Source organism: Rhagoletis pomonella, unplaced genomic scaffold, assembly GCF_013731165.1.
Source record: "Rhagoletis pomonella isolate Grant_MI unplaced genomic scaffold, Rhpom_1.0 Rhpom_scaffold_00013, whole genome shotgun sequence".
NCBI classification, from domain to species: domain Eukaryota; kingdom Metazoa; phylum Arthropoda; class Insecta; order Diptera; family Tephritidae; genus Rhagoletis; species Rhagoletis pomonella.
The window spans coordinates 18,837,038-18,852,300 of NW_023458567.1; the positions used below are offsets into that span (position 1 = coordinate 18,837,038).

At 40.2% G+C, this 15,263-nt stretch overlaps 1 protein-coding gene across 6 annotated transcripts in view; it reads right to left on the reverse strand.

Moving 5' to 3' along the window:
* Positions 1-15,263, reverse strand: part of LOC118748925 (protein sprint) — a 513,519-nt gene that overhangs the window by 12,430 nt on the left and 485,826 nt on the right. For all 6 annotated transcript variants that reach the window (XM_036483668.1, XM_036483667.1, XM_036483670.1 and 3 more), the window contains 2 exons: positions 14,100-15,224; positions 13,853-14,044 (listed from right to left, as the gene is read on the reverse strand). In XM_036483668.1, coding sequence (XP_036339561.1) covers positions 13,853-14,044; positions 14,100-15,224 — 1,317 coding nt within the window. The remainder of the gene's footprint in view (positions 1-13,852; positions 14,045-14,099; positions 15,225-15,263) is intronic.

Sequence of the window (15,263 nt, forward strand, 5' to 3'; positions counted from 1 at the left end):
TTATGGATCAATAACAAGAATTGAAACAATTTTAATCCCATGACTTTGACATTTATTGAAAAATATTTGTATATAAATATATGTAAGTGCAGTATTTTCATACAAAACTATTATACGTTCTAAATAACGCTAGTTTACAAATAATTATCTGTCTTGAAAAAAATACTAACAAACTCATTTAAAGGGGAAAGTTAGTATGGATCTATTTAAAACACAATTTTGAATTTTTTTTCTTTGAGCAGGTTTTGGGATAATGCTATTTTCGTGTTTTCGAGATATGGTTTCCATCCCTGAGTCAATTCTTGTCGACTTCTTGCGATCGTAAAAACAAAAAAAAAAATCAAACACCGAACTCTAAAAATTATTTTAAAATTTTGTACCAATTTAGAGGTTGATATCTTAAGAACCTCTAAAAATTATTTAAAAATTTAGCATTTTTGTACAAAATTTAGATGTTGATATTTTAAGAACCACCCTATACATACTTATGTGGGGTATGCATTTTGCCCCTTTTCTACATAATACATACTCAAGACTTTATGTACATGCATGTCGGACGTCTCTAAAACGCAAGGTCTTTTCCAGAAAAAAAGCATGGTATGTGCATAAATATGTAAATACGTATTTCTATTAAATTTGTTTCTTTATTTTCTTAGTTAATTATGATTATTGCAAATTGTTGGCTTTTGATAATCCAGCTACAGTTTTTAGTTGATTGTTTTACTCATATAAGTAATTATAAAACTGATTTCATTGAATAATTAAATATGAACTTTAGTGTGTGATGTTGACACACTTTTCCAGCGGATGAGTTTTAGTTCATGAATACGTGTGAAAATATATAAATCTATGTATGTCTAGGCAATAGGCTAGTGCTTCTATATATATACATAAATATTTTCATCTCCATTTCATAGGTATACATATGTACATATGTATTGTAATATTCGTATTAGAATTTAGCTAGTTTATATTTTTATAGGTATTCACGACAAATTGCCAATGTTAAATTACAAATGTACTATTATGTATGTATCAACGCGCGTCTATGGCTTGATAACAAATCTATTCACAGCGATTTTTATACATACGCTTTTACAAAATTGCATCATAAGTCTGCAATTAAATCAATATTAGATATGATCGTTCAGTTGTCTGGTATTTGACAAATATTGTCTAGACATGGCTGTCGAAGAATATGTTTCAGCATTTATGTACTTAGTATATGTAATGTGTAATTTTTATTTTTGAATGCACACAAGAATTTGTCCAACACTTTGTCTCCCTCACACTCTTCCAAAAATCTGTCGCCTGAACCGATTTCAATTATAATACTCATTACATGAATTCTTCTGGAGTCGATTTAAAACTTCTTCTCATCCATTACTTAAGACAAAGACTACGTGATACGCGAGGTAAACGTTACTAAAAGAGATAGTTAATGGTTTATGTACATTGTATATCAGTGGCTGGAGAAGGCAGACATCTTTGACTGGAGTTATTATGTAGGGAAATCATACTATCGCAACTTCCTATGTATTTTTTTATTTTAGTTTTTAATTTTTTGTCGGAACCAGGCAGAAAACAACGCGTGCAGAAAATTGCGTTCAGACTACATGCCGTCCATTGTACTGTTTTCATGTCCCTTTGAATCATTATTAGATCTGCACGATTTACGAATAAACCTAAGCGATTCTTGCGCGTCAAAGAGCTCAGATGTTCGTTTCTCAAGACATAGCGGTCAAATGCAGTATTTATTCCACCATCTCATCCTCTTCAAGGCAGGATGGGCAAATGGAGTTGTCATGTACGCCTATCACAATCAGGGGTTTGTGCAACGTGAAGTGACCAGTCATCAGTCAAACAAGTTGTCCGCAGTCCCGTCTGATCAGTGAGGGCAAAAACTAAATGGTCTTTCTGAGATTGAAGGAGTTTTGCCCACCTGCATCCCCTCTATGAGACTTGCATTGCCGAACTACTTAGTTTGGAAGCAGTTAGAAGGCTAGCCAATGCCTTAAGTGCAGCTTGGATGTCACTATAGACACGTAAACTCCTTCCCCTCCACCTATTTTCCAACACGTAGTCCATGGCCTTGACCTTAGCCTGGAAGACCGAAGTATACGCCCCAAGATAAAAGTGAAATTTATCCCCGTTAACTTTGAGGAAGACTCCAGATCCTGTCCAAGGGTAAATTTCGGAGCCATCAGGGAAGATTCGACAATGTGTCAGTCGGGGCTCAGTGCTGGTATTAAACCAACATTCAGCCTCAGGGAATTCAACATTATAGAATCTCCTCAAAAAAGGCAATGGCGGCGTACTATCCTATGGCATTGAAAAGACACAAGTGCTTAAATCTCTGCCGCCAGCAATTTCCACCGCGCCCCACTCAGTGTTATACCAACATCCGGTTCTTTTTAGTCTGCAGGTGGTCTTTAAGGATTCCCCACGTATGAAGACACAAAGTGACGGTAAGTGCAGCAGTGCATCAAGAGCAGTGCCAGGTGTTGTAAAGAAAGCACCCGTACAGCACAGGCAATAGTTCTTTGAAGTTTAGTAAGCAAACTTTCTACGCTATTGATTTTGAGAGTCTGCTCCACCATACCACTGATGCATAGCTGATTATGGGTCTGGACATAGAGGTATAAGTCCAGAGGATTCCCTTTGGTGACAGACCCCACATTTCGCTAAAGACCTGTTTACATTTCCAAAAATCCCGCCAATACTTTGGAGATCTTATGTTCCACGTAGGATTTCCACGATAGTTTTGTATCCAGAATTACTCCTTGTGACTCCTTTAAGTGTGAGGGGAATGAGACCAACCGACCTTCTCCTTCTAGTGGAGAGCACAACACTAGTTTTGGTTGGGTTAGCGGTGAGCCCATTTCCATTAAACCAAGTTCCAATCATATTCAGTATTCAGCCGGCATACCTTCGACTTCGTGGGATTTGCTTTTTTTATGCTTCATTATTGCAGCTCTCACCTCGTCTTGGCCATCAAATGCACTTCGGTGGCGCCACGTGTTCTCTCCAAATCTGAATTGTACTCTTGTTATCAGCTACAAGATTTTTATTGTCATGTTTGCAGGTCTTGCAGGTCTTTTGACCATTTGGTCCTTTCCACATTTTATAGTAGAATGCCTGTCAGCATATCAAGCTCATCGCACTCACGCCTTTCTGCCTCACGTTTCCTCGGTCCTTCCCCTTCTCACGGTGTCGCACAATAGTCACTCTCTTAGCAATTGGCTGCAGGATGGCTTTGTTTGTAGCGTGTATTTCTGCAGCAACGACACACCACATTTCGTCTTACCACTGGTTCCTCACTCGAAGACTATAGAGGAAAATTATGATTCTGAGATTTCTCAAGAAAAAAAACTATCTTTCAAAACTGCGCCTAATTATCTGGATTCATGAAGAAAATAAAGAAAATATCAAGTGAACTTTTCGAAATGCGGGTTATTCGTTATACGGAAAATGGTGACTGGATTCTAATGTTTCCTTATTTCTACTTCTGCAAAAATCGTTATGCTACATGGCTTGCAGTCTAATGCCATGCTAACATTCCTCCGTGAAATCATATATTCCGTTTCGAGGCACAACGCAAGCTAGTCATCAAAGTGAGGACGATATTTTATATGCGCCTAGATCAGTCTCCTAAAATTGTGAGACCAGTAATCTTAGCGGAGTAGATACACTAGGAATATTTCCTACACTGATTCCTTATTTCTCGGAACACTGTGTTTCGGAACCCAGCATAGATTATTGAAAGCAGATACATAGACCTCAACTTACGAGAGTCTATAGTACTCTAAAAGTTTACTGAGACAGGAAGCTAGATTCTGTTATGATATCCGTTTCGGAATAGCCTGTTAAGAAAAAAATTTGAAATGCACACTGATTGGAACGATGTCAGATTCTCAGTCGTTCCTTCCCAACTCTGTCTAAGGTTAAGGCAGGACCCCTGCTTCGTCATCCACATTATTAGTTGCGTCTACTTAGCATTTGCAATGGAGTGTAATGGAATTGTGGGTGTCCGAAAAAACTAAAAACAAATTTTTCTAAGCACTCAGGCCGTATGTCCATTGTACTTAAGGCCAAGTGAAATGATTCAGAGGAAGGGGCTATATGGTTGGGGGTGGAGATGCATTGCTACTCTGCAAACTTACCAGACTCCTTTACGAATTTTAGTAGTTTGTTGAGAGAAAGAGAATGTACCTCGTCCATTCTCAGTACATCCAACCTAAAAATGTACCGTCTGAGTTCGCCGAAGGCCGGACAGGCGGCGATGATGCCTATGATGACCATATGTCGTACCCCTGCGTCTCTCCCCGCGTCTGCGGTACTCGCCGTCGCCAACGCGTAAAGGCCCGTAAATCTTCCGCAAAATCTTTCTCTCAAACACTCCAGGAGCCGCCTCATCGGATGTTGTCATTGTCCATGCTTCTGCGCCATATACAAGCACGGGCATGATGAGTGACTTATAGAGGGTGGTTTTCGTATGTCGAGAGGGGACCTTACTCCTGAATTGCCTACTCAGTCCAAAGTAGCACCTGTTGGCAAGAGTGATTTTGCGTTGGATTTCAATGCTGACATTATTATCAGTGTTAATGCTGGTTCCCAAGTAAACGAAATTCTCTACTTTCTCGAAATTGTAACTGTCAACAGGGACGTGGGTGCCAAGGCGCGAATGTGCTGACTGTTTGTTTGATGACAGGAGATACTTCGTCTTGTCCTCGTTTACTACCAGACCCATTCGCTTTGCTTCCCTATCCAATTTGGAAAAGGCAGAACAGACTTCGCGGTTTTTGTTACTGATGATGTCGATGTCATCAGCATAAGCCAGCAACTGCACGCTCTTGTAGTAAATTGTTCCTGAGCGGTTCAGTTCTGCAGCTCTTATTATCTTCTCCAACATCAGATTAAAGAAGTCACATGAAAGGGAGTCGCCCTATCTGAAACCCCGTTTTGTGGCGAACGGCTCGGAGAGGTCTTTCCCAATTCTGACGGAGCTGGTGGTATTGCTCAACGTCATTTTACTCAGCCGTATGAGTTTTGCGGCTTTAAAGTCGACAAATAGGTGGTGAGTGTCGATCCTTTTATCGCGGGTCTTTTCCAAGACTTGGCGTATTGTGAATACCTGGTCTATGGTGGATTTGCCAGGTCTAAAGCCACACTGATAAGGCCCAATCAGTTCATTGACGGTGGGCTTCAGTCTTTCACACAATACGCTCGATAAGACCTTGTAACCTATGCTTAGAAGGCTGATCCCGCGGTAGTTGCCGCGAATGGCGGGGTCACCTTTCTTGTGGATTGGGCAGAGCACACTTAAATTCCAGTCGTCGGGCATGCGTTCATCTGACCATATTCTGCACAAGAGTTGATGCATGCACCTACTCCTCGCCGCCGTACTTGAATAGCTCAGCTGACAGGCTGTCAGCTCCAGCGGCTTTGTTGTTTTTCAGCCGCGTTATTGCTATACGTACCTCGTCATAGTCAGGCGGTGGAACGTCGACACTGTCATCATCGACTGCGGGCTCGGGTTCTTCTTCTCCACAACTTACCGTGCTGCTACCATTTAGTAGGGCGGAAAAGTGTTCCCTCCATAATTTAAGTTCGCTCTGGACATCAGTTACTAGGTCGCCATTATTGTTCTTACAGGAGTACGCCCCAGGTAAACTTTTCGGGCATTCTTCCTGTTGGCCAGCATTTCATGCTCTTCGCACTCACGTATTTCGGCCTCTCTCTTCTTTTTACGGCAAATACGTCTCGCTTCCCTCTTCAGATCCCTATAGCGGTCCCACATAGTGCGCGTTGCGCCCGATCGCAGCGTGGCCCTGTAGGCGGCATCTTTTTTTCTCTGCAGCTTCCTGACACTCCTCATCCCTAAAATTGGCTCCGGTCAAATTAGGCGCTCCAGATAACCGCAAAGCGCCAATTCATCAGTCAGTTTAAGCTCATTCCATTTTATAACGGAGTTTAGCCCCAACTTACGTTCCTGGAATATCTTTGAAGAGCTACGAGCGGTTTCAAGGGATTTTAGAGCAGCTTGGCTGTCACTGCTAATTCTGATTTTATGTCCGCGACGCGGATATTGCTCTGACAACCTTCTGAACAACTCTCTGTACCCAGAACTCCAAAAGAATGCAGTCGACACATCGTTTTCATTGCCTCCTCTTGCATCGCTAAATCCAACTTCAACAAATCATTAAGAGTCGGGACTGACGTTGTACTCATGGCGCCCGTAATGCCTATACATACGCTCCTTTGTAGCCTGTTTAATCACATAAACCGTGGTTTTGACCACGGTTCTGCGCCACCATACTACAGCAGAATACGTGACGATTGGCCCGGCTAGAGCTATGTACATATATCCAAAATACCATAGCCGATCTCTGACCCCAGATCTTGCTTAAGGTTCTTCGACACTGTCCGAAAACTTTTAGCGCTTGATTTATCTTTAGCACGACGTGAGTTTTCCATGTCAGCTTCGTATCTAGAGTTACGCCTAGATATTTCACATCCATGGAAAGACTAAGGTTTACGCCTCAAAGCACTGGAAGGTTCAGATCTTCCAATTTTCTTTTCTGCATAAACAAAACTAGCGTTGTCTTGATGGGATTGACAGCAAGACCCTGTAGAGTGCACTGTTCATTAATTTTATTCAGGATTCTCTGTGTCTTAACACAAACCTCTCTGAGAGATTTACCTGATGACAGTGCACAAACATCATCCGCGTAAGTCTGGATGTGAACGAAGTCTTGCATTTCTCTTAGTAGGGAGTCCACTACCAAACACCACAAGAGATATGAGAGCACCCTGCCCTGTGGGAATCTTCTTCCAACCTCTGCCATGGTATATATGTAGCAGGGACGTGAACCGGATGAAAAATTTGGTCGGTTCGGTTCGAACCGTTTTTGCACTTTGGATTGGTTCGTCAAAGCGGATTGGTTTAGTCTTTGCACCGGGGTATCGGTTCGGTTCAACGGTTGGGGAAAAAAAATAAAAAATAACGCGAAAGTTTAAGTGTCAAGTATCAAGTGCAACAATACGCAAGGTTAAGGGCCAAGTGTCTGTCAAATGAGATGGGTTGCCTTTACATTTGATATTGCCAAATGGTAAACAAACATGGTAGGTAAATATTACCATATTTAACAAAAAGAAAAAAATTTGTTGAAACGAACCTTTAAACCTTTATGAGAAGTGGCGGTTTTCCGGTTCAAAACCGGTTCACGTCCCTGGTGCAAAGGCTAGCTTCATCGCTCACGGTCAGCAATCTTCTAGATAACATGAAGTGTATCCACCTTATGATGGTTTCGTCTACTCCATGTCTTAGGGCCGCGAAGCACATAGAGTCAAAGCTAAGCATTTGCTTTTAGTAATCTCCCTGCTTCTGCGCTGGGTATAAAAGTAAAGAAATATACTCATCCTAACAAAGTTCACTTTTAAGGCCCTACAACTCTATAAGTTCTAATCTGTATCGCCTTCTTAACTGCTTCAAACTCAAGCATATACCAGTTCTAACCGGTTCATATAAGTGCGAATGCGTCTTAGATAAGCTTCGAATTTTCTTTGAAAGACAATCGACTACTTCTAACTGCAATGAACTCAAATAAGACCAAAACCAATACAAGTAAAATCAGCAGAGGCCGGGCCGTATTCAATGCTAAGAAAAAATGCGTATGTAGTTACTTGCAAACTACCCTGCAAAAATTTGAGGACCAGGTGGTCCACTGGGTCGTAGTTTTAAAGTATGAGCAAAAGGACCAGGTTTCATACTAGTAACTTGTTATGCTGACCTGGACCACTTCAAACGTAAAAAAACTGATATATGTGTTGATATATGTCTTCGTGGCCGATCGGCAATATGATTCGGTTGCCGAATTAGCCATGGTCCAAAAGGAGTAGTTGTCTAGGAGGTCCCATGTAATGCAGTGGTGGACCAGAAGTGGTCCCATGTTATGCAGTGTTGGTCCAGAGGTGGTCAGGTCCAATGACATCGCAATGTTAATGTAACCATATTTTCTCCATATATTTGGACCATTTCGGTTACTAGTGTTGGTTATAAGGTAACGTGGTCCTGTACTAGTACTTAACCTAGTCCCACTTTTTGCAGGGTATGAATAGAAATACATATGTAGATACACACATATGCATGCACATATGTAGCAAATACAATTAACGAAAAAAGAGTGCGAAAATGTTTACTTAAGCAACGATTTTCCCAAAGACGCGACGTACACTTGATGCACGATTGGCGTCAATGTGCCACAACTAAACTATTTACAACTCTAACAACAACAACAACAACAACAACTACACATATGTAAATGCACATGCGCCGTTCACTTCCAAAGGGCACCAAGCTTGTCTTCTTGCCGTGCTGGAGTAATTTTTGCGTCGCAATACCCTCAGAATCAGGGTAGCCAACTCATTTTTAAAAATTCCCCGATTTCGACAATGAAATTCCCCGATTTTTCCGATATTTCGTAAAATTCCTCACCTATATATATCTCCTTATTTACAAAAAAAAAAAGCACAAAAATTACAAAAATTTTATGTATTTTGATATATTGCTGGTCTTTCTGTTTATTTTATTCTTAAGTGTAATTCATCTATGTATTCATAAACCAAACCAAACTTCTAAATATATAAAGTTAGTTAACAAATAAATAATAAAAAATGTTTGTATTATATTTACGTACATACACTGGTCGAAAAAAATTTAGTCGCACCAAGTATTTTTATTGTGTTATTTAATTTGTGTTATTCTTTAACAAATACCGTATAAATCCAAGTTTGAAACTTTGTGCAATATCTCAAAAAATTCAACAAACTTTCGTAAAATTTTCGAGCTTTTTAATTCGATTTTCTAGAAAGATTTTGTGTATGCCGTTTTGTAGCTCACTCAATTATTATTATAATGAAGTGCAAGTTTCAAGTGTAGAAATTTTCATTTAAGTTTTATTACAAAGTTTTTGCGGTTTTCTTCCATATGAAAATAAATTATGTTTATTCGTTATATGTAAGCAAATGCGACAAACAAAATTCTAAAAAATCAACGATAATTTTTGGCCATTTGAAACTTTATTATACTAGAATTGAACTCTCCATTCCCCACGAAAACTGAAATTTCCCGCAAATCGGGGAATTCCCAACGAGTTGGCTTGCCTGCTCAGAAGAGATAAAAACCGATTAGAAGCGTAAAGCGTAGAGCGCAAAGTGATCCGCAAAACACAAAAGTATACACTAAAACGCGTTTGCAAGCGCCTGCGGCTACACTGTATTGTTTTTTTACTGCTTTTGTTGTTGCTTGACAATTTTGCTGCTGTAGCAAAAATAATCAGAAGTCACCAAGCTTTTTCATAACAACAATGAAAACGCGACTTTCTTGGCAAATATTTATGTGTGGGTGAGTGTGTGTATATGCGCGGCGTGTGACCACGTTTATCAGCCGTAGACAGACGTTAACGGGGATAGCGCGCTGCGGAGGCGGTGATGACGCGGCAGGCCGTCCGCACTACATAGCACTGGCGCGGGGTTCGTTCAGCGCTTTGATGAGCGTTAGTCAGTGCGTAATTATTTTAAATGATAACAGAAAAGTACACAAGTCCATACAAACATACATATGTACATATATATATATATATATATTAGTGTATGTTTACATATACTGGTATGTAAATATGCAGTTCTAATTTTAGGTCACGGCAGGCGTTAACAAAGCAGCGCCCGCTCGGTAGCTTAATGCGACGACAATGCGGTGGGAGCTCAGCCTAAAAAGCGGAACTAATATTTGCACGCCAGCGCAGTTGGGCGCCTTTATGTTGAGGTTTATGTCGTCTTTAGAATATTCTCAGGGAAAACAAAAATATTAGTGCGTCGATTTTTAACAGCCAATGGGCATTTGCCGCCTCGTGCTGCGCTTCCGGTTTGATTTTGCGATACAATCACGCGAATTATATACATATATGTATATGTACATATGTATGTATGTACATGTTTGGAACAGAAGAATGCATATGGTCATTGTTGTTTGGAAAGACCGTGCAGAGTTAGCATTGAAATCTTTCACGCGCTTTTGACGTGATTTTTATTTGCTTCTTTTTTATGTGGATTTCTTCTTATCAAAGTGTGTAAATATTTGAGTTTAGTTTACTTAAGTGTATATTAAGATGTATACGGATCACACTCCTCCATGGATTTTTAATTTAAATATTTATCTATATGTAAATAAAGGTAGATGTAGCTATATACCGATAAAAAGTTGATCAATGGAATGAGATGATTACATCTTATCGTTTTCACAATAGCTATTACAGTACAGGCTTAGGGTGCTGTTGAGCCTTACAACATGGGGGTTCCAGTGGGACAAAGGCCAGTTAAGACGCACAAAAGCATCGGTAGATGCGCTTTGTTATTTATGTTTAAGTATTCCTTAGATCAACTGTGATCTACCCACGGCCAGAGGACTTAGCCACCTTGCATTCTAAAGTTTTCGCGCAGCCCTCGTTGAGCTAACTAGACGCTCATCTTTCCATCACCAGATTAAATTTAATTTTTAACCAATTGGGCCCCACACTCTCTTTTCCCAAAAAGAAGCAGTTTCCTGCAATATCGATCTTTCATGGAACCGATATAAACTTGTGCTCTAAAACGGTCGAGAGGAACCCTTGGAAATTTCTTAGCATGACATCGAATATATGTATGTATATTAACATATGTACTACACCAGACGTTTAGCACTGGGTTAAACGCAGTATTGAATCCAATACGGGCTGCCCTTTTTAGTTTCTCCAACTTATTAACCATGGTGGCCTTACCTGATGAGTTCCACTACACAAGGAAACCATACTATATTATTATATATGACTATTTCTATACCAGATTAGCAAAAATTCAGGCTTGGAACCCAGGATCGTAGATCAACTCTGCTCATAAGAAGACAACAGCTACTAAAGCATTCTAAACGATCCTAAACCTTTCTCTGACAGAAGAATATGCAGAGAAGACTCTATGTAACATTAGGTGTCACACCCGCATAACGATCATTGCATAATTATAATTGATCTCACCCAGTTTCGAACATATCGGCGACATCCCTTCAACCCGCACTACCTACACTGCGCTCATGACCCGACTTCTCTCAAAAGAAAAAGTGGAGATTAGACAGAAATAAAAGCTTGTAAATAGCATTAATTAATTGTTGTGTTTGATAACAATACTAGCCATCACCAGCCAGCAATCCAAATCAAGAGCGTAAGCGAAAATCCACTTAAAAATAAAAGGAAAATTAAAGAAGTTAACGAACAAAAAATTAGCCATCACTTGCAAAAATAGGAAGAAGAAGACAAACCAGCCGACTGTGTTTTGTTTGTAGTCACAAACACTATCATAAAGTCATATAGCAGGCAGCCAAAAAGAATATATTATGTAAAATACCAACATTTGAAAAATTCAATTAGTTTTTTTTTACAAAAACTGCAACCATATGTTTTCAGATCATATACATACATATTTTCGTGTTGGGTAATTTTTGCGGGCTAAAATTTTCCCAGCAAAAAACTAGCGTTTGCTCTCAAAATTTTTTAGTGATGGATAAGTTTTTTGGCATCATCCAACCTACTTTCAAAAATTAGAAATGATTGTTACGAAGTTTTGTGTGAAAATGTGTCAAACTCGTTAGGCAGGTTGGTCCAATGCGCATTTAATAAGGTGGTGTTAGCCGTATAGAAGTAAAAAAATACACTAACAAATTATACGCACAATAACATTATGAATTACAATGAACACATTATTTTGACAATATGATTTCCGCGGAGAAAAATTCAAATAAAATTTTTAAATAATTACGTAAATCTTTTTGGTTACTGCATGTTTCAAAAGCCGCAACACTAGTACAGTGGATACGTTCTTTGACATAATGTCTAAATATTCCCTGCTAGACAGGCGTAAACCTACTATTATAAGCAAAAATTCATTGAAAATTGCCAAGAAAGATGACAAAAACCACTACGTCAAAGTGCCAAAACATTTTGGTCTTCACAAAAGATGAGCTCGAAATAAAATGTGTACAATTTCGCGAGGACTTTAAATTACTTCGCATACAAAATGACTTCTTGGGCTCTTATAAATGACACTAAAGTAAACTCTTGATAAAAATTGTAAAACCTAGTAACGGTAACTTGATGTCGAGAAACCACAACAGATAGTCGAAAAATTTATACTACTGGTAGGCAGGAATTTGGCGAATTCTTTCTAGATCCAGAGTACCCTTAAGATGTGGAGAGGTATCTTCCGAACACTCCAAAATCTCCAAAAAATACAATATTGTATATAATATGTATAGGGACGAAGATCACATCCCGCCCCTTGACTAAGACAACAAGAGAACAGCATAAAAGTTGTTTAAAACGAAAAAGGCACCTGGTGTCGACGGAACAGGGTAATGTGATCTAGTGATTATCGATTGTGTGAAACCTGACCCTTAACGAACCAAATAGTATGGCATTTTCAGTGCGATCAGTCAGATTAGAAAGCCAACTTCACCCTTTAAGACAGTAATTGGCTCCTTTACTAGAAAAAGAACGTGGTCAATGTCGTCTTAGATTTGACAAAGCAAAGAATTTACCACCTAGGAATAAAGCTAAGCCATAAAATCGTCTCCCTTTATTCTTGCTTCCAAGAAATGATATAAACCAGGAAGTCTTTATCTGGGGTGCGAGCTATCTGCAAGAGTCTAGACTCACTATGGCCAAAGGATGAGCACATGCACTTGCTACCACTAAACTTTCAGGGTAATTTAGGATTTTAGTAAAGTAACAATGAACCCGTTAGGTTGCAGTGCACACCTTGTTTGACTTCGACGGTCTTAAATTGTATGCTGGCAATATTATTTACCAACCAACCAACTCTCTAAAGCTAAGTGTACACGGTAGAGAAAAAACGCGAGATTTAGATAAAAATCTCGCTAGAGACGTGTAAACAATCAATAGAGCTCTACGAGAGACTCATCTACAAAGTCTATGTGAGAGTTATTTAGCGAGACTTTTTCGCCGTGTACACAGTCCAACGAAGCTAGATCGAAAACTCTACGACAACTCTGCTCTACGGAGACGTATGTTCAAGTCTTGACAATGAATTTCATTACAGATTGTTAAATTTTGAAATGGCTACGACATTAAATCGTATATTCGATAAAAGCACACAATTTTAAGTGCAATTAGAACATAGCCAAATAATGTACCGGGAATCATCCTCTTATTTTCATCGGTATTTCAATGGCTTTTCCAATAGCCTCCGTCCTTTGCAAAGGGGTATAATTATTGGTTAAAACATAAGGGTTATTCAGAAATTGAGCAGGTGGTCTGGCACTCGGGCAATAGTCGTTGCTTGAGTTATCTGCTGTTTTGTCAGAGTTCTAGGCCATTTGCTCAACTTGGTGAATACCTACATACATATATATATTAGTTTGGCTGGAACTGCTCGGATAAACTCCTTTCAAGGGAATTTTAAATATTAAAGGTTGTTTGATGCGAGTCCAAAAGTACACATAAATAGTACCGAAGAGAGAGGTTGCCATGTTTAATTTTTAGGTACATTTGTCTACTTTTAGGTAATTTTTTTTTTCGGCAAATAAGTACAATTTGAAAATTTAATTCTTGTTCATATTGCGAAAATGTATTTTATGACGTCAGAAAATAGGTGAATGCTGTCAAATCGACGAAGGGTTACAACAAATACAACACCAGAATTATGCGCTTGCGATTTGATTATATCTTTGATCTTATTGACCAACTTTTTCTCTTGCACTGCTTCAACTCATTCTTAAATGTAGCAGAAGAGTTCGTATACTTACGCAAAATTTCTCGATCCCGCATGCTTGGATTCCGCAATATCGTTGCGACCTTTTGTCGTCCATTACATTTCTTAGCCTTCAATGTGTCTTGACAGCTCTCTTTGGTACTCAGCTCTTCAATTATGGTATCGTCTTCTGAAACAACTGGCCGACATTTCGAAAAGTGTATTGTGTCCGAAGCGATGGTAGTATCTAAAATGCAAAGTAGTTTAGAAAAGTGTTAACACTTAACCAAAGAATGTCGTACCATCTTGCGGATTAATCGAATCCCACTGTGATGAGTCCCATGGCTCCGAAAAAACAGTGCCATCATCCGACTGCGCTGAATCGATGCCGTTGAAAAATGACTGACAGAAGGAATAAGTGCCGCCGACATTGTCGTACGACGAGAGTCGAGAACCTGTCTGACTGTCGAAGGACTTCTGGCTGCCATGATGTTCGCTTAACAGCTTTTGACCGATTTGGCCGTTTTGATGCTGCTGTAGATATGTTTGCTGTGGTGGCGTGGAGCAACGCACCAGCTCTGGCAGATTTAAATCGGGAAAACGCTTTGCAATTATTTGATGCACCGTCAGCGGCTTCTGCTTATTCTCTTTGTTGGCCTCGCGACCCAATGAGTTTTCCTTTTCCTGAGCGCCCGCAGGATGTTGACGCCACTGTTCCGCCGTATCGTAATCGCCATAGTTACTGCTGGCAGCATGTTCATTTGCGTCGTCATCATAATCATCATCCTCATCTTGCTTGCCCATAAACTCCCAACTGCTGTCGAGCTGCCATTGCTCAAAGCGTGCACGTGCACGTTTTGTGGGCTGCTGTTGCTGTGGCTGTGTTGAGGCCTGTTGCTCTGCCGGTTGTTGCTGTTTTTTCTTCAGCTCATCTAGACTGCCAGCGATTTTTTCGAATTCTTTGGGAATAAGCAGCGGGCATATAGGGGTGCGCGCAAAACCGCTTTTTGGCGGCTCTGAATGTCGATGGTTTGCGGGCAAGAGTGGACCACGTTGCGAACGTCGTAGTATGCTAGCCGTGGTAAGACCTGCTTCGCGCAAAGCGTCGGCAGGTTCGGCATAGAAGGGGCTGCCTTGCTTGCTACGTGAGGCAGGCGTGTCTGCTGTGGGTGTGGTGTCACCCTCGTTTGGTTCGCAAATTTTGAATTGCTCCTCAGAAAGGGATTGGCTCATGAGGCCGGGCAAGAGTAGGCCAGCGCGCGAACGAGGCAGGGCATCAGCCGAGAATTGTATGAGCTGTTGGGTGTCGCAAGAGGGGGCATCGGCAGTGGGTGTGGGCGAGGGTTCGCAATTGTGTGGCAGGCTGACCGAAGCAACGGAAGAGTTGGCAGGTGAAAGCAAGTTGGCGCTGAGGGAAGTGATTGTGGCTGTAAGAAAAGAGAAGAGGACATTAACTTTTATTTTTA